Source organism: Mus caroli, unplaced genomic scaffold (assembly GCF_978045245.1).
Source record: "Mus caroli unplaced genomic scaffold, Mus_caroli_1 scaffold_3, whole genome shotgun sequence".
Classification (NCBI taxonomy): domain Eukaryota; kingdom Metazoa; phylum Chordata; class Mammalia; order Rodentia; family Muridae; genus Mus; species Mus caroli.
In genome coordinates, this window is record NW_028227258.1 from 18,285,497 (window position 1) to 18,305,230 (window position 19,734).

The 19,734-nt window shown below is 37.9% G+C and overlaps 1 protein-coding gene across 2 annotated transcripts in view; it reads right to left on the reverse strand.

The window, feature by feature from the left end:
* The window catches only part of Unc5c (unc-5 netrin receptor C), a 351,370-nt gene that overhangs the window by 66,231 nt on the left and 265,405 nt on the right, over positions 1–19,734 (reverse strand). For both annotated transcript variants that reach the window (XM_021157614.2, XM_021157613.3), the window contains exons 5-6: positions 3,928–4,108; positions 174–341 (exon numbers count right to left, since the gene is read on the reverse strand). In XM_021157614.2, coding sequence (XP_021013273.1) covers positions 174–341; positions 3,928–4,108 — 349 coding nt within the window. The remainder of the gene's footprint in view (positions 1–173; positions 342–3,927; positions 4,109–19,734) is intronic.

Sequence of the window (19,734 nt, forward strand, 5' to 3'; positions counted from 1 at the left end):
GATAAAGTTAAGAACTCTTAGAGGAATCTGACTTCTCAGCAAGGTAAATACTGAATGTAGAATGAATTTAAATAATGGTTACCACACGCCTCAGTCTAGTAGGGGTTTGTATATGCTTCTAGTACATGTTTTAAGGATGGTAGAACTTTAGAAGAAGAGGACCCTTTATTTACCTGGACATAACGTAGTGCATGCTATTTTCTGCACACTCTGCCCCTCACAGAAGGCCCCGCCATTGAGTGGGGCCGGGTTGGTGCAGGTTCTTGTACGTTTCTGATATCCTCGCCCACAGCGGCTGTTACACACAGACCACTCTGTCCAGGTGGACCAGCCACCATTGACTGGAGGAGACAAACCACAAAGGGTGGGTTAGACATACAGGAATGTCCAACACATACAAATCACACACAGCATACGGACCACAGTTGTACCCCATGTGACAACAAAAAGAACAAGATCTCAATGCTAGAGGAGGCCACAGATAGCAGTTCATACTTTTGCTGGATAGCTGAGAATTTACATAGAGATATACAAAATTATTTTCCATAAATAACTCACTTACAAAAATAAATAAGACAATGTTCTTTTTCCTTGGCTAACATTGTTTTGTTTTAAAATACATCTCTTTACCTAGTTACATTCTAAAAAATTACTTTTGACAGTGTGAATAAAATCACATTGACTCTCCCAAAACTAATGATTAATTATTTTTCTTCAGCATTTGCATGCTTCACAGCTTTTCAAGGAATTGTATCCAGTTTCACAAACCCACATGTGTAAACGCAATTACAGAATTAAATCTTAGAGCATTTGAGTTTTAAACAAATTGGCAGTTTGACTGAGCCAACTGCTTGGCACATTTGAATTGGATACTAATCTTGTGCAGAAAGGATGATCATGGTATGTGATAGATTGGTCAGTATATATGTGACATTTTTATATATGTGACATCTTTTCCAGAACGTTTGTGATGGAGGGGTCAGTATATATGTGACATCTTGAGCAGAAGGCTAATCATGTTATATAATGGATGATATATATATATCTATATATATCACTATAAAACCAGAATCCCACATTACTCACACTATTCATTTCTAGACTTCCCCTCTAGAAAATAGCATGATTAAAAAATAGCTCAACAATGTATATAACATTTATGTACTCTTTTTAATGAAACAATTTTAAACATAAATTATTTGCTGGTAGTTAAAATATTATGGAACAAGTGTATGCATTTGCCTCCAAAGGTAAAGAAAACAGTTAGTTATGGAACGAACACAGACTCTTTACATTCAAATGATTTGCTACAAAATATAGTTTCTAGGAAATTTACTCGCTCATCAGTAAATAAATATGACTCTATTTACAGACATGAACAAGGTATTTTTGTAACATTTTTAAATGTCTGATAATTAGAAGAACCTATGATGTTAAAAAAAATAGGAAAATGTTAAGTTGTATATTTTCATGTATGCCATGAAATGGTAAAGCAAGAGGTTCTCTAATAAAACCTAGGTCTTTAACATTGTACAAATAAATAATGTATAAAAATATAAATAAAAATAATGTATAGTTTTTACTTTTATGTACTATATATCCATACAAAATATTAGTGGTATTATATTAATTTTAAAAATACTATTGGTAGATGACAGGGTCAGAGGTATGTTCTTCTTTGACCTTTTCTGTGTTTTCAAATTTCTCTTAATAGATATACATTTATAAGCCCAAAATGACAGTAATGAAAAAGGAGATGTGAAACAAGTTCAGAAGAAATGATGATTAGATATGTATTTCTGTGGATTGATGAGCCCAATCCATGAGCCTTGGGCAATTCAATTTGTGGAGCCATGAAAGTCAGGAGCAGACAGTTGACAGGTAACGTTTCAACTGCAGCTCCCAAGTCAAGTTCGTGGCTCAGCTTTCTAAGATCTCAAATGTCACACTGTTGTCAAGTACACTGCTTACTAGCATGGGAAACTGAGGTCCTAAGCTGCATCTACAGTTACAAGTCTGTTGATGTTCTGCTGTGATGTGAAAAAAAAAATCAGAATTATTTATTTATTTACTTACTCATTGCAGATACTAGAAGAATCCATTTATTTTACAGAGAAAAAAAAGGACTCCCAAAAAAAATTTTTTTTTAAGCCAGATAACAGCTGGCCCAGGTCTCATTGCTTTACTATTGGTCCTGGCTCTTATTTAAAAATGCTCTGGTTATTTACATATGATCGTTACTAATAACAATGTTCTCATTGCATTTGCAGATATTGAAATTATCTATAATTAGCTATAAGTAGAAGGAGATTTGCATCTATATTAAATACCTATAGAATACATCTATTTATAGTGTGTCTTCATTAGTTATTTGCGATTGGCACATACTATGATTGGGTTCCATTGCTTCTTTGCATTTTAAATGCTATTAATCAAGTGTTTCAGACAATGTAGACTAAGATAAAACATACAAAACAGTTTCTTGTGATTTAAGAAATACAATTGCTTACAGTTCAACATGGCATTTATCTGGACTAGGAAATTAATCCCCAGAGTAATCAGGAGACTACAAAAAAATTAGAATGCTTCTATCCTGTAATTAAAACGGCAGTTGCAAAGAATCACTATGTGCAGCCTCTGGAACATCATGGTGGTTTCTGTTCTTGTGACTCCTCATCTTGCCAGTCCACAACCAAACAATGGCACTATTGGAGAAGAAGCAACTTAATCTCTCTATTTTTAGGTTCTTTTCAGTTTGGTATGAGAATTAAACTTACATAAGTTGTATAAAAACACAGAAGTGGATTCAACACATTTTTATCCATTATAGGAAGATCACAGAGAAGTAACCAGCCACAAAGGCCCTGAGCACTAAATATTTCTGGATGGAAGTAGTCCCCAGGAATGCTAAGTTAGAAAAACATTACTAAGAGTTAAGAGTTTATTGAATAAGACCTGTAAAGAACTCTCCTGTTTTCAACTTTGTATCTTCATGGGTTTTCCTGGGAACTCCTCTTGTATTTAAAGTAAATGGTAGAAGGTTAGGGCAATCTCTTTGGATGTGCTATTATTAAATTGCCTTCAACTTAAGAAAATGGTAAAAAAGCCCTAATGGTATATTCTTGGACACCTTATTTTAATCCTAATCTTATCTCCTTTAGGAGTCTCTGAAGTAATTGCCAGGATATTCCAAGTGACAGCCCCTACTGCAAAGGTCACAGTGTAGTCTTTTAGTGTGTGAAACAGTAGAGAGCAGAGCTGAGGGATTAATCACCTTGAGAAATAGCTAGGGACTAAGGGAGTGCCAGCTGCCAATGAAGCTATGCACATTCAGGCCACTCCAAAATGGGATGTGGACCTGGTTGACACTTGAAGAGAATCAAAAGATTAAGACATGAGCAGGCTGAGAGGGGCCAGAGGGTGCAAAGTCCTTTCATGAAGCTTTGCCATGTTGTAGGAATGACAACCCCTTGACCACAGTTGTCTTTATTATTGCTCTACAGTCCCCTGATAGAAGCAAGAAAGAAAGTTCTAGGGGTGGATGGACACCAAGTATATTTGTGGAATCTGTTGGTCTCACATTTCTTGCATTTGTGTAATCATGGATCTGAACCTAGAGTCAAAGAAATGTCCTTGTTCAGCCTAGAGCTCCGTTATCTCCCAAACTCAGTCAGGTCTTCTTGGTACAATCCCTCCTTGAGAAATGAGACCCCCTGAGAAGTAGCAGATGTGGGCAGTTTCCAGAAACTTCATCACACTTAGGGCCTCCTGGAAGTAATTAAACCTACTGACGATGCATGAGTCTGGAGGAAACAATGATGGGAATCTAAAAGAGATTGGTAGCTGGATATTTTAAAATGCAATAATGCTGTAAATAGGAACGGATTGCTTGCATGTGCTGGACCAAGGACCTGAGTGTTCTCTTACCATACACGATGACAGTGGCTGTGGTGCTTTTTCTCTTGGCAACAATATTTTTGGCAACACAGGTATAATTTGCTGTATCTGAGAGTCGGGCTTGCTTGATGATCAGGTTGTGATCGATAGTAATATAAAAGTTCCGATCTTCAGCAGGATCAATTATGTCTTCATTCTTTAGCCACTCCACCTAAAGATGCACAAGAAAATTTGATAAATCCCCAGTCCAGGCCCCTGCATGGCTGCAGGATTTTGCGGTGTATATAACATTGTTTCATGCTATGAATTGCATCCAAGCCGAGGAAAGTTACTTTCCAAGGTCATATTAGGTATCACTCACCTGCCAAACATGCTGATTCTGTCTATACCACATTATTCTCAAATGTCAATGAACCAGTTTGGAAATACAGTACTCCACTGTTTCCACTTTGCCCCGCAGTCAGACATGGGGAATAAGCATTGCCAAGCACAGAACCCAATCAAAAATAACAGGCAAAGCATTTCAAAACGAATCCAAACCTTTTGCTGTTTGATTTGTTTACTCCTGGCAACTTACCTGCTGTTTTATAGAAAAGACTACAAGATTATAAAGAGGCTGAAAAGGCATTTCAGACATCATGGAGTTCTAATAAGGCAACATTCAGATGATTTACCTGTAGCTTCTCTGCAACATATGGATTACATTTGTCTGAAAATGCACAGACCTTAAAATGTAGCCAAACACAGATTTGGGGATGAGTATAAGCCAAAATATTTGGTGGGGGGAAAGTTTTCCTACCAACCCAACACAATCCAAATCGCACATAAGTCACGCTCAGATCCCTTTTTGAATACTGCTCGTATTCAAATCTTTGGCACATAGTTTGGTTTTGGAAAATCTGACCTAAGACATGACTGTTCAACACCATCAAAGCATTGTTTTGCTATGTTAATACTATTGATTTAACAACAGTTCTCTGTCCTTGCTGAATTAAATAAGAGAAATTTTCTTGTGCAAACTGTCCTTCTGGGGGGTAAACTATTTTTTATCTTGGCAAGATTTGTTTCCCTGTGAAGCAGTTTTCCCAGAAAGGAAAACAACATTGATATTTACCACAGTTAAACTTTCCTCTTGCATTACAGTGGACATAGGTAACCTTTAGTAAGAGGGAGTCAATATTGTTGCCATTTTCAAAATCTTAAAGAGCTTCTTCAGCACCGTAAGAAGTCTAGGGATTAATCTCTAAATCTGTCAGTGAACTTGACACAACACAGTTCTAAGTTACTTCTATACTGCAAGTGACTGTCAGATACACTTTTCTAATCCATAGAAGAAAAGCCAGTATTAAGAGGGACAAACAAAAAACAACCATACTTCTGAGAACCAGAAGTAGATGAGAGTATAGATGCAAATCATTATTTATAATCATGTAAATTTGGAAGTAGTCAAATCTACTTGATATTTGCACTAATGGTAGGGAGAAATAGAAGGAATCCCTTTAAATCTGGATTTTTAAATATGAATTTTCTTGTCAGATACAGTCTGCATATGATGCTAGTGGCTAGTTGCAATATATTTATAATGTGCGTGTATGAAGGCCCCAAAGCCGTGTACTATCAGACAGCTAATTGACAATACTGATTTGACAGTTCACTTTATGATTTCTTGGTCTAGTCTTGGCCTTGGTTATCTGTCTGTGATGGCTTAAATAAAATGGCCCAAGAAGCTCATAGGGGGTATCATTATAGGAGGCCTTGTGGGAGTAGGGGTGGTCTTATGGGAGGAAGTGTGTTGCTGGGGGATGGTCTTTGTGGTCTCAGAATCTTAAAGGTCATTCTCAGTGGCTCACAGTCTTTGTCGCTTTTCAAAGATCCATATGGTGAACTGTCAGCAACTGCTCTAACACCATTTCTGCATGAATTCCACCATGCTTCCTGCCATGATGATCATGCATTAAACTTTTCCTCTGAACTTTGAGCCCCAGTTAAATGTTTTCCTTCATAAGAGTTGCCATGGTGTCTCTTTACAGCAATATAAACCCTGACTAAAACTCTGTCCCATCATAAAGCTTTCTTGAGCACTGACAGTGGATTACTGATTTTGTACTCAAATCAAGTCTTGTCTCGAGAGTCCATTTTGCCATTTGTCTTTGAATGACAACCCTCAGACATATGGATTCTCTTTCACTTGGCTGTGTCTATGAGTTTACATTATCCCCTACAACTTCCCTGTCTGTCACCATTCTGTGTGTACTTAGACACATGGATACTGAGTTCTGGGATACAGTTCTCTGAGGTTCCCTCCTGGGATTGTATGGAGTTTTTCTCCTGAGATTATACTTGAATTTCCACTTCCCTTGTCTGTTTATTCCTTTTAGCTCAAGTTTTTCCTGATAATTTTTTTTCTTGGAGTGTTTCCATAATGACATATATTCAACCCTTAAGCTCATGAGTTACCTTTGGTTTCTTTATGTATATTGATACTCTGTTTAACACCAGTGATACTATTCTAATTACAATAGGTATAAAGAGTCCCCAAGGAATATTACAAACTTCTAGTTTCTTTGAAGAGTTTATTGCTTGGAAGAAAGAATTCCATTTACACAGTTGACAAAAAATTTTTGAGAGCCTAGGCTGATTGTTTGATGCATGGTCATTTTATTGTCAAACACATAGACAGACTTTCTTACAGTATCTCCATGAATGGTGGAGTGTCTAGGACGCAAGAAGCCCCCTGTTGAAGTGAATGCTGTAGGTATTTGAGGAAGTACACTTTTTCTCTCCCCAAAAGACTGTTATGATCATAGAATCTCTACATTGAACAGTTCTCAGTCATGGCCTATATAACTGCCTTGTAAGAAATGGTTGGTTATGATACTAGAAAATGCCACAGAAAAATAGGGGGAAGCTATGGCAAAGTTTCACACTGCCCTGAATTACTGTACCCCTGCTGTGTTGTAGCCCCTGCTCCAAGATCAGACCCCTTGGGTATATACAAGGTTTCTTCTGCCTTAGAACCAGGCAGTGAAACCTTCCAGAATGGCATCTTATTACAATGTCTACCTTTTCTATTCCATATCTAAACTTTATATCTTTTGAGATCAGTGTTTCTTCTGAGATCTTCCTAAGTGTATGTATTTAGTTTTCTAAGTGGAATCCCTGAGTCTAGGTTTAGGTAAGTGCTTTTATTTTATACTTTTCCCAGGTCATTCTTTCCCATCACTCTTGCTTTTACTGATAGCTGATACCTACATTATTTTTGTAGTAATTTAGAGGCATCTAGGCTATCATCACTTTAGGACCATTTCTAATTACCTATATTAATAACCACAAAGATTAGATCTTATTTCTTGGCCCTGCGGTCCTTGACCTACCTGCAACAATCTTATACTCTTAGGTCACACATTCTTTGTAGAAATTTCAACTTTGGAATTATATTAGGATAACTTGGAGAATGTTTCTAATATATCAGTCCTAAATTTGACCCCCAAATAAATCTTCCCCAGAAAAGTAAGGTTTCTCAATTTGAAGAAGTCTACCTTGAGTGTTTTAAAATCTCTCCCAGGGGTTGTAAGTTACTGTTAAGTTATTGCCTTTCACAATGAGATCTCTGGATAGAGCTAGCACAACCCCAGAAGCAACATGAAATGCACAGTCTCCTCTTCTACCCACTGATTCAAGCAGGCGCCCGAATAGGAGCTCCAGGCACCTCTGTGTATGAAGATATTTTAGAGGGATTAGTATAACATTTGTCATTACCACTACATGTCACCTGCAAGTCTAATACCCTGGCCTTTTGCCATTTTTTTCCTGTCATCCATGCCTTTTTTTTTTTTTCTTCTCTAGAACCCTTCATCAGAACTCCCCGTCCGTTTTACCTTCCAATTTTAAAATATAAACCTAGTGTCTACTTGGATGTACAAATCTTGTACCACGCTTCAACTTTAGTCTTCACTTTTAGGTATCTATTTGCCCTATATAGCCCTATATTTTGAAAAACAAAAACAAAACCATAAACATCTATTTCCAGAACTGTTCTGAATGGGATCATGACAAATTCATGGAAGCAGAATGTAGACCTTCAGTTTTTTCCAAGTCACACTGTAGTTTCCTCTGCTGCCTTCCACAGACCCTTCTTCCTTTGCCTTTCATCCTTAAACACTGCTTCCCTGACTCTCCCTACATTATCCAACATCACCCAGACAGTTGGCAAGCAGGAGAGATCTTAAGTTCTCCGACTTCCTTTTGAGTCCTATGGTTACTATTTGAGGCTCTCTGAGATCCCATAGGGGTTGGTGCTTTCTATCCTTTTCTTGCTCCCTTATTCATGGGCCAATACCAGAGTTTCTCTTTCTCTAAAACCATTCAATCATTCCTCTCTCTGGAATAATTTCAAAAAACAGACAAACACTGTTATTTTCCACAACTCCAAACAAAACCCTTTTGTACTCATTTCTAGTCAGCTCACCTTCCTTTATAGGTCTTCTGAAAAATTCTAGGAGCCTGCATTGAGCTTCCTATCACTCCATGTCTTCTCCATTTCTACTGAACCCATCCTAGTCCTGCCTCAGCAGAAGCATGTAGCCTTGTTAGCCTCCTCTCTCCTTCTTACTTCTCTTCTCTGGAGACAGTACATTCCAGATCTGTCCAGGCTTATTCATCCTCCTCAGCTTCCTTTATCTAATTTGTACTACCATGGTCTTGTTTCTATTTTCTACTCGGATTCTCTTTTTTTTTGGGGGGGGGGGCGGCTCAGTGCATGTGCTGAATATGATTCCCAAATTTTTTTCCAATCCAGACTCCACCCTGATCTCTGAGTTCATACCCGCTGTCTTGAAATGCACCCGGGTGCCGGAGATTATCCTTCTAAACAGACTTTTCCAACCTGACCTTCCTGTTCTCTTAATTAGCCCAGTCAAGGCCATGTTCAACCTGCAGCTAGTTAAAGATACTCTCTTGGTCACTCTTGCATCCTTTCGTTCTCTGACCATTTACTGTTAAGCAGTACAACAAGACTCTGACTCCTTCTCACCTCTGACTACCCACTCCCTTCCAAGTCCAAGTTACCATTTCTCTTCAAAAGAACCTTGCATCTTCCCTTCTACATTTCCTCTGTCACCTCAATGTTTGGGGAAACACCCCAAAATCCCACAGCATGCTACACGATATCACAAGACCTCCAATGACTTTTTAACTAACTCAATATCAAACCGGAGTCCTTACAATGAACTACTGTGGAGCCTCATGCTTCCAGAAGACCCCACCCTTTCAGAGCTTGACATCACTCTTCCCATGATATTCTCTCAGTATGCAGGCCCTGTTGGAAAGACCAACATGCAAACAGGTTGCTGGGCTGTGGGTATGGGGAAAGAAGGGGGGAGGAAAGAGCCCATGTCCGGCCAGAGTTTCTGTGCTCTGGGCAGGCAGACTCGGGAGGACTGTTGGATGCTTTTCACTTGGCCCCCGGTTGGCATCTGGCTGTATGAAGCCACTGACCACACACGGTTGGGCATAGACAAGAGGCAGCCCCTGATACCAGGTTCTCAGTCTCCAGCATCCCACACTGGATACAGCAGAGGAGATGAGAACACAATAGGGGCCCCCAAGGTGACATTCAGCCCCAGAGGGGAAAGGAAGAGGGCAGAGGGAGAGAGGTTCCCACGCAGGCAAGAGTCCTAAGTCCAGTTTGTGGCTGGAGCACAGGAAGGCCTTCTGATGGGAGATTAGGCACGGCTCTTTAGGAGAAAGCCTATCCCATCATTCAAGCACAGCAGGCCTTGATAAACAGAGACAATCTATGGTTTTGGAGCTTTATTGTAGAAAGGCAGGGGGAAAGAGCAAAGGTAGAAAGAGAGAGAGTTAGAGAGTAAAAAAGGTGAAGGCTTAGAGAGAGAGAGAGGTGTTAAAGCTTAGAGAGTAAGAGGGAGAGTAAGGAAAGTCAAAGCTTAAGAGAGCAAGGAGGGGGCCAAGCAGCCCCTCTTATAGTGGGCTTGTTATCTTGCTGTTGCTAGGTAACGGGGAGGAGTCTAGCATGAAGGTCAGAATCTTGGGACATTGTGTACATAACTACTAGCCACATGCTTCTCCTGTGGGGGGCGGTAGCTTTGACAGGAGCCAGGGGTCCAGGAGACATGAGGGAACGCCTTCTGTCCCATGTAAGTGGGAATTACCACCCATCGGGTTTCACTGGGGTTTACGATCTCAACTCAACTGGAGACCCGCCTGTCTGTGCATAGCCCATTGCCCCACAACAAGTGCTCTCTTGGTGAAGAAGTACTGAATGTGTTAGTAGTACCTCTACATGTGCATGAATTAACCTTACCTGAGCTGCAGTCCTGCTGTGGTGTCCCCCCACCCCCACCCCTGTTGTTGCTCACATCCTTTTAGTATATCTGTTTCTGGTCCACCTTTGTACCTTCAGCCTCCATTTATTCCAATACTCAAACTCTCATGTTTGTTCTTTTATTTTCTCAGTCTCACTTACTAAAAATTTACTAGTTTTTGCCCTCTAGAATGGAAGCTGTATAGGTTTTTTGATCTACTTTTTCGGTGCTTATGTAGCCCAAGCTAGTCTTAAATATATAATCCTCTTGCATGAGTATTTCAAGTGTTATAATTCCAGGAATGGGCCATCACGCCAAACTTTTCTGCTCCTCCCTCCCCTTTATCACTGCTGTCTCTTATGTTCTGGAACTGGCCTATAGTTAATGTTTAGCCAGGATGCCTTTACATATGAATGAAAACAGGACACATAGTGGATCGAAATCTGTTATGCACATTTTTAAGTTCCTATAAGAAGGCTTCTGTTTGAATGTCAGAATGAAAATTAAATATTTCTAATGAGGGCCAGCCCTTAGACATGATTTTAATTAAGTAGATTTATCTATAGATATTTTTCTTCTGGGAATCAAGAACTCAACTCCCCAGTGCCTTTGAGGATAGCTGCCTCACCTCTCTGTGGCTTTAACAGAGAAGCATGAAATAGCAGATGAGCTCCGGTTACCTTGGGAGACTCCCAGTTTCCTGTTGCCATCTGAGTCTATCTGTCCTATAGTCAGTGAGTATTTCTTCAAGATGACATGTATACAGAGTATATATTAAATCTGTATTACCTTCTTGAGAATTAAAAACAATACCACCAACAAAAAATATCCATAGTTGAGTAGCTTCTCCAAACTTAGCTAGAGATTATAGAATCTGTTTGTAAAATAGCTTCCTAAAGCGTTGGCTTAGTGGCTCAGTGGTAGAATGTTTGCCTGGTCTAGCATGAAGGAGAACCAGGGTTCAATCTCTACCAAGATAAAATTAAAAACACCACCACCATCACAAGCAAACCAACCAAAAAGAAGGCTGGGTTATGTGTCTGAGTTGGTTGAATGTGTGACTTGCATTCTCTAAGCCCTGGCTTTGATCTCCAGCCTATATAAACTGAGAGTGGTGGTATATAACTGCAAGAAAAGCCCTCAAGTAATGGAGAAGATGCTCAAAGTCATCCTAAGCTATATAGTAAGTTCTAGGCTCCTCTGGGGTACACAAAACCATGCCTCAAAAAGATAAATAATCTTAACCTTTGGTTTCTACTCGGGCACAATCCCCAAGTATAGACTATGTGTAGGCATTGTGTTAAGTGCTGAAGAATAGACAGCCAAGATCCCGCTGATAGACTTTCTATTGAAGGAGGTGGGACATATGCATAATTGCAATAGGACATATGTTAAGATAAAGAGAACCTGAGACTGAAACCTATATCTGCACTTGCTTTTGGTGATGGAATTCTGATTACTGAGAGGCAAAGGGCATCAGAGTGATGAGGACCCTTAAGGAAGAGCACATGCTTGGGTACAAGGTAGAAAGAAGAATACCAAAAGGACTCTGCAGGTTCTGGCTTGGGGATCTCTGTGCAGGAAAAGGTTACAGAAGGAAGAAACAATCTGCGTGCCAAAACAATGAGTGGTGGTCGGCACAATCTCACGAGGAACCCATGCAGGAAAGCACGATGCTAGCAAATGCTTAACTACTCAAAATTCCCTTGCTTTTCTATCTATAAAAGGTAAGCCTTAAAACACTTAAATCCTGATGTTCTTTCTTTGGGTCAGCTTTATCTTAACATTAAAAATGAAACATTGATTTAAAAGGATAATTATAGTGCAAGTGGGCTGAAATAATATTTAATTATTATTTTTGGCTTAGACAAAGTGTTAGAGCAATCATAAAAACTTAAACATAAAAAATGGGAAAATATATGAGAATGATTCTATTTATCATATAAAAAAACCATCTGAGTCACCAAGAGAAATCAATATGCAAGAGCTGTAACATCTAATTTTAAAAAATGTGTTTCATGTGCTAGCTCTAGGATCAGCAGTGCCAAAGAAAATGATTCCTCCATTTTGAAGTAATTCCTTAAATATAAAATTATATATATATATACATATATATGTATATATACACACATTTATATATAGCATCTCCTCTTGTACTGCATTTATATCATATTGAATAGTAATTAATTTAATTTTTCTAATGAAATTTATTCTCAATGCACTCTTGGTTAGTCAAGTGTCAATACCTGCTCTGGCCTCCAATTCTCTTCATATTTTTGTTATTGAAATATTTTTCTCTTTTATCCCCTGCCTTTCCTACTTTGCAAACTGATTTATACAATGTAGAACTCTCTCTGAGTTAGTCATTATCTTTAACTGTGTATAAACCACTCAAGAAGGCAGAAAAAGTAGGTTGAAGTTCAGATAGCAATAAAAGGTTTCTGCCATAAACCATGACTTTATATGGCTGCCATGATACCCGGTACCTTTTAGTTTCCATTCTTGGGTTTAGGAAATATAGCCTTTTCTGTCTTTTGGGGAGATATTTGATCTTATTATCTGAAGTGTTTAAAAAGTATGGAGTTTTTTTTAAATATATTTTATTACGTATTTTCCTCAATTACCTTTCCAATGCTATCCCAAAAGTCCCCAATACACTCCCCCCTCTCCCCCATTTCCCTACCCACCCATTCCCATTTTTTTTTTTTTTTTGGCCCTGGCGTTCCCCTGTACTGGGGCATATAAAGTTTGTGTGTCCAATGGGCCTCTCTTTCCAGTGATGGCTGACTAGGCCATCTTTTGATACATATGCAGCTAGAGTCAAGAGCTCTGGGTTACTGGTTAGTTCATAATGTTGTACCACCTATAGGGTTGCAGGTCCCTTTAGCTCCTTGGGTACTTTCTCTAGCTCCTCCATTGGGAGCCCTGTGATCCATCCAATAGCTGACTGTGAGCATCCACTTCTGTGTTTGCTAGGCCCCGGCATAGTCTCACAAGAGACAGCTATATCAGGGTCCTTTCAGCAAAATCTTGCTAGTGTATGCAATGGTGTCAGCGTTTGGAAGCTGATGGGATGGATCCCTGGGTATGGCAGTTTTATTAATGGTGAAAATAATAGATAGAAAACACTACTAGAATGCTTTGCATCTTCTGTTGTTAATATTTGGCTTGAGTCATTCCACTGTGCATATCCGAGAGTCTTCCTGAAAGTGGCAGTTTTTAAACTCTCAAAGAAAAAGGCTGAATAGACTGCTGAGTTCAAAGCTGAAGTTGGTCATTTTGTGTTATTTGTGTCTACTTTGGGTTCCTTTCTCATCTCTACAACCTGCTGTGCTTATTTATAAAATGAGAATAATTCTAGACCACAGTTCATAAGGATTTGGAGATTTAATAGCCTATCTCTAACACACAATGAGTAGTTTAAAATTATCATTAACATTTAACTAAGAATATACTAAAGGATGAGAGAGTGAGACAAAATGAGAACTCAAGAAATAAAAGAAATCATGTTAGTCTAAATAGCTTGAAATATGTTAAAGTCTAAGTTCTTTTATCCTTCTACTGAGATGTATCCTCTATTCACTTTTAAATGGTAATTGAGCACTATGTAAGGAATCATTGGATAGACCAATAGCCATTTGACAAGTACTGAAATATAATATTTAAATAACTTGTATAAATGCTTTCTAATCCTGTTAGATGACATCATCACTGCATCACTTTCTAAAAGAATATGTAGAATGTATTTTTAATTGAAGACATTTTAACCATATTAAGTCTGATATTCATTTCTATTTTGGTAGTAAATGTAAGAAATATGATAAATACGCATTTATACATGTACATTATTACATACATATATATATATGGAATATACATATATACATATATATATATTCCTCAATACTTATTCTTTGTAATATCACTCTCCTTACCCCATCTTCAATACATGGCATGCATTTCATGATCTCTATTATTTTAACTAGGCCTTCAGGAATAAGATTTCCTTCTAGTCACTTCAAAATGAAAGATATCTAAAAGTATTTTCAATAGGTACCCCTGTTCTATGAAATCAAGCAGCGTCTCATTATGATCTGTCCTATAGACATGTCCCATGTCTTTGTACACACACAGGAGGTGAAACTCATAATGTTAAATCTGGGCATCCTGTGGTTTGTGATGTTCTTGCTCTGCAGCAAGGATGCTGAGTGAGAACATGATCTAGTTCTGTGAAGAAAAATATCTCACTCTGTGAATCCTGTTTCAACATTCAATCAGAGAACATCAAACAAAATTACTTTCATGTAATTCTAGCAGAAAGCATTAGCAAATAGGCAAGAGTGAACATTTATCCAGAAGACATAACCTGAAAGTTTATGTACCACTCCAGAAGCCATCTGCAACTCCAGGTTGCTAAGCATTTACCTTTAGAAACTGCAGCCACTGGTGATTCATATTATTTTACTGCTTAGACTTCTGAGCCTCTGGGTCATCAACAAAGTACTCAATATTTTTGTAGCTCCCTGCTTACTCTGAACACATGAGATGTGTCCTTCTTTTGCAGTAGTCATATTTCAGCCTTTTTATCTCTTAAAAGTTACAATCCTGTAGCTTCCCATCTATTCACTGTCTCATTCACTGTTCAGAGGACAACTCTCTGCAGTAAAGCCCTGCACACTGCTCAAATGTTACTATCAGAGGCAATCAGTGGTCCTGTCTAATTTTCAAATGCAAAGATATCTTCTGTTACTGACCTTGCTATGATGAGTAGCTACTCTGGGTGTACTTCAGTACCCCATGTCTGATATTAACATGCTCTCATGTAAGTTTCTCACTGTCCCCATTATATCTTCTCTCTATTTACATCAGTGGTTTTTAACTCTGTGCCCTGAATTGTCCAGGAATCATTTATTGCATCTTTAGTGCCTAGCTCCCATTGGAAAATCTCTAATTTTATTAGTTATAGGAGGGGCTCAGGCACCCAAATTTTTAAAGCTCCACAGAGAAGCCCACTGCAACTTTGTCTGAGACATGAAGGCTCTTGTTATTGTATGGACATATTCTTAACTTATGGCTGATATTTCTCAAACCAACAACATTAGTCTCAATTTTTGTTAAGTTCTGTCCATCTTTCCAATTAATTTCTAGATAATTTTATCTAGATGTGCAACAGATATGGAAAGTATAACAAGTTCAGAATTAATCATAATCTCTTCTCACATTGATCTCTCTTTCAACTTTATGTCTTACTGATTATCTTAATTATGTTTAATTTCCCAATAGCAGTCAGGAAAGTAGACACTTGGGAAGAATACATTTGCTTTACCATTACCAGGTATACCAGCTTCTAAATCCTCATGTTAGAGGCCAGTGAGAAGGATCAGTAGGTGAGTGTGCTTCTCTTCCCATTCAATGATCTGAGTTTGATCCCTAGGCTACACATGTTGGAAAAAGAAGATTGGGGATTGAAAGTTGTCCTCAGGTATGGAGAAAGTGGACAGCCTTGTCTAGTCTTGTGAGACGATGCCGGGGCCTAGCAAACACAGGAGTGGATGTTCACAGTCAGCTATTGGATGTATCACAGGGCTCCCAATGGAGAAGCTAGAGAAAGTACCCAAGGAGCTAAAGGGATCTGCAACCCTATTGTTGGAACAACATGATGTACTAACCAGAACCCCGGAGCTCTTGTCTCTAGCTGCATATGTATCGAAAGATGGCCTAGTCGGCCATCAATGGAAAGAGAGGCCCATTGGACTTGCAAACTTTATATGCCCCAATACAGGGGAATGCCAGGGCCAAAAGAATGGGAATGGGTGGGTAGGGAAGTGGGGGGCGCTATGGGGGACTTTTGGGATAGCATTGGAAATGTAATTGAGGAAAATATGTAATAAAAATATTAAAAATCAAAAAAAAAAAAAAAAAGAAAGTTGTCCTCAGATGTCTACCCACCGGCTATATCACATCCATGCTCCAAACAAAATAAATAAGTGGAACTTTAAAACCCTCACTTAGTAAACTCTCCTGGTGAAGGCAATGTCCACAGTTCATAGCTATAACTTTGTCTTGCAGTATTTGTCCAGAGGAGACATTATATTTCTAGCCTTTGTGCACAATGGTAGATACCCAGGTCTTGATGTTGGATGCTTAAGAATTCATCCTGATACTCTCATCACATAGTTCAGTTTATTGCCCATGGAATTCTCCAAACACTAATCTGACTTTAATAATGAAGATTGGTGATTCCCATCCTGATCATGGGATCCTAGATTGAAGCATACTCTCTCTCCCCATTGTGTGTTCCTAGAAAAGGTGTCAAAGCAATCATTTTACTTGTGCAGTTTGATTTTAAAAACGACCTTTGTGGTTCTTAGATGCATGGTTTTATAGTTTCAGTGACTAATATTTTATAAAAGTCAGAACCACTGGCTGAATTTTCAGGGGAAGCAAGGCTCTGCAGTAAACCATTGCTCAATAGCCCAGCCTTGCATAATTCTACTCTGAGACCACTCCAACATTTTACAACCATCACACTTTAAGCAATGCCTACTTTTCTAAATACTTCATAATTTTTTAAAATCTGTGACATGCACAGAGATAGAAAAATCCATGGTTCCCAAAACTGTACCCATTTAGAGCTCCCAGTTATATATGGTATAAGTTATAATCCTCCAATTGAATCCCGAGTTTGAAAATTTATTTGCTCACTTTCATTCACCTCTGATTTTTCTAACCAAATATCACATTAGTTATGCTACCTAGTACTGACCCCAAAATTCTAGCTAATAGTGTTCTTATAGATAAGAAGGTATAAATGGAGTGTTGTTTAAATAAGGTAGTCACCAAAGTATTATTTCTAATAGTGTTTCAAGATGTCATGTTCAGACTTGGGTTAAGAATATAACTGTTATTCCTGTTATACAACTGAAGAATCAAACTCAAATATTTGGGGGCACAGCAAAACGTTCTAAAGCTAATCATCACAGCCTCTTCCTTAGTTCTCCATTCTTCTCAATCCTTTGAACAAAAGGAATATATGCCAGCATGACTCATAAATGAGGAATGCTGAGGGCCAATGTTAGCAACCATAACTGGTTTTCAGAACTGTCATATGCCTTTTCTGAGTTGTGTTTTATGTTTTAAATTAAAGGCATCATTATAAAAGAAAAATTACAAATGGTCAGTGTTGTTTTATTTTCTAACCAATTGTTCCTCAAAAAACAATTGGAATACTATATTTGAAACTCAATAATACAGACTTAAGGATTAAATTGAAAGGAGGGTTTTGCATAGAGGAATATTATTAGATGTTGAATATGTAAGCCATATTCAGTGGTAAATGTAAAATTTGAAGTTTAAAGAAATCCACAAGCTTTATGTTAGGATATCCTGAGACTATGTCAAAGATGACAACGTGTGGATTTTATAAGTCTTTTCTTAATACTTGTAGTGTCAATCCAAGGATAGAGACATTGCTCATAACATCATTAAATTGACTAATTTGGCTACAACTTCATCTCTCCCGACAGTCCTACCAAATATGGAACATTAATGCCAACAAAGTTACAATGGAAATAACATTAATTTTCTACTAACCAGAAGACTTTGAGGATTAGATACATAGAACTATGTAAATAGAAATTACAGCAAACTGGAATGATATGGTGTCTTTATGTATATTAACAATCCTTTCACACTGATCCCACAGGCTTAATTTTGTGATTTCTTTCAACAGAATCTCTTATATCAATGAAGCCAAATTATTCTCAAGAGTTTGAAATACTTCTATAGATGAACTTACTTATCTCTGGAGATTAGAGGGAAATAAACTCACAATATAACTACAGTTTTACCAACAGGGATATTTAATTTTGTTGCTGCAAGGAAGGAAGAAAAGACAACTTAAAATCTTAGCAGAGACTCTTCTCACTTTGTGGAAGGTATTCAGACACTCAATGCCTCCTGGCCCCCTTTAACATAAAAACTTGCTGACCCAGGGATTGATTATGTATTGTCTAGTCATATATGTCAATATAAGAAGCCAGGCACCTTATACTTTTATATTCTCCTCCTCTGTGAAAGGCAGATGTGTTGTGTCTAATTATTCACTGATTGGTATCGGGAGAAACATTAACATAATTGGCACATTTGTCCTAATTAACCAAGGAAACTGCCACATGCCATCCAAGATGAAAAAGTGACTCCAGCAACCATTATGTAGAAAAATTCACATCTATCAGAAAGATTACATTGTTATTAGCAAATTGGGGCCCACTGTGCCAGAACACTGCCCTGGAAAGCAACACAACAGAATGTTAAAGTGTATGCACACCTAGAGAGTGGGGATTTGATAGAGAATTGCATATAGGTACATTCATCAAACAAATGGGAAAAGCAATTATTGAGCAATTATCAAATGCACACTCAGCCAAGTTAAGCTTCTCATAGGTGCATTAGCTAGTCCCTGAGAGTCTGCCAAGTTTCACAGGCTGGTTTACAAGTGAGAAGTCCTAAGTATTATTATTATTATTGCTGTTATTATTATTATTATTATTAATTTATTTGCTCATTTTTTATCTTTTTAAACATGCAAGAATGAGTTTTATGAGCTTTAATACATTGTACATGGTACCTGTTAATCTGTATTTATAGATGAGACATAACTGTTAGGTTTTCTAGATATTTCTCAGAGAATGCTTTTGAGTGAGCTATACTTGTAGATTATAAAATAGATGCTGATGCAGTGGTTGTATGTGCGGTTGGAGTGCCTAAGAGTCTATCTGAGAAGTTCTCAGGTTGTCTGCACATGGATCAGCTATGCACCACATCCCAGGGAGCAAGGTGTTCTCTATTGCAACACAAGAATTGTTTGGTTTCATCTGCCTATAGGTTTGAAGTTCCAGGATTCTGTTTTCTTTTTGCTTGTCCCATTGGCAATAGATATCTTATTGTCCCATTAGAATATCTCAAATAACCAAGAAAACATTCCGAGAATGGATTGCAGCTATTTGCTTCTTAGATCTCCAAACAAACAAACAAACAAACAAACAAACAAACATTTATCTACTTCTTCTTTGATGGCATTATTCAATATTCTTTATAGTTTTCAGTAGGACTATGAAACTAAAGATATTTTACATGCTCTAAAAAGTGTTAGTCTTTAAGCAAATTGAAATTCTATATTTAGGCAATTGTAAAAATAAAATGGGCAAAGAATTTTAAAAATTCAAATGGAAACTACAGTGACATTTTGCTCAGTTGTTGTAACTTCTGCAGAAGGAAGGAATTTGCCAAGAAAGGGAATTTGTTTTCCTTCCTTAATTGCACATATGTCTGGCTCATTGCTTTGGAGAGCTGAATGTACACAGACCATATTGTGGAGGTGAACTTGTCTTCAATTTTGTAAACTTCTAAAACTGAAGTTAGACCATGAAGAAATAAAAGCAAATGGACAAAGAAATGTAATGTAATAAAGTCTAATTGAGAAATAGGATTAAAAAAACAGGAAAAAGTCCCA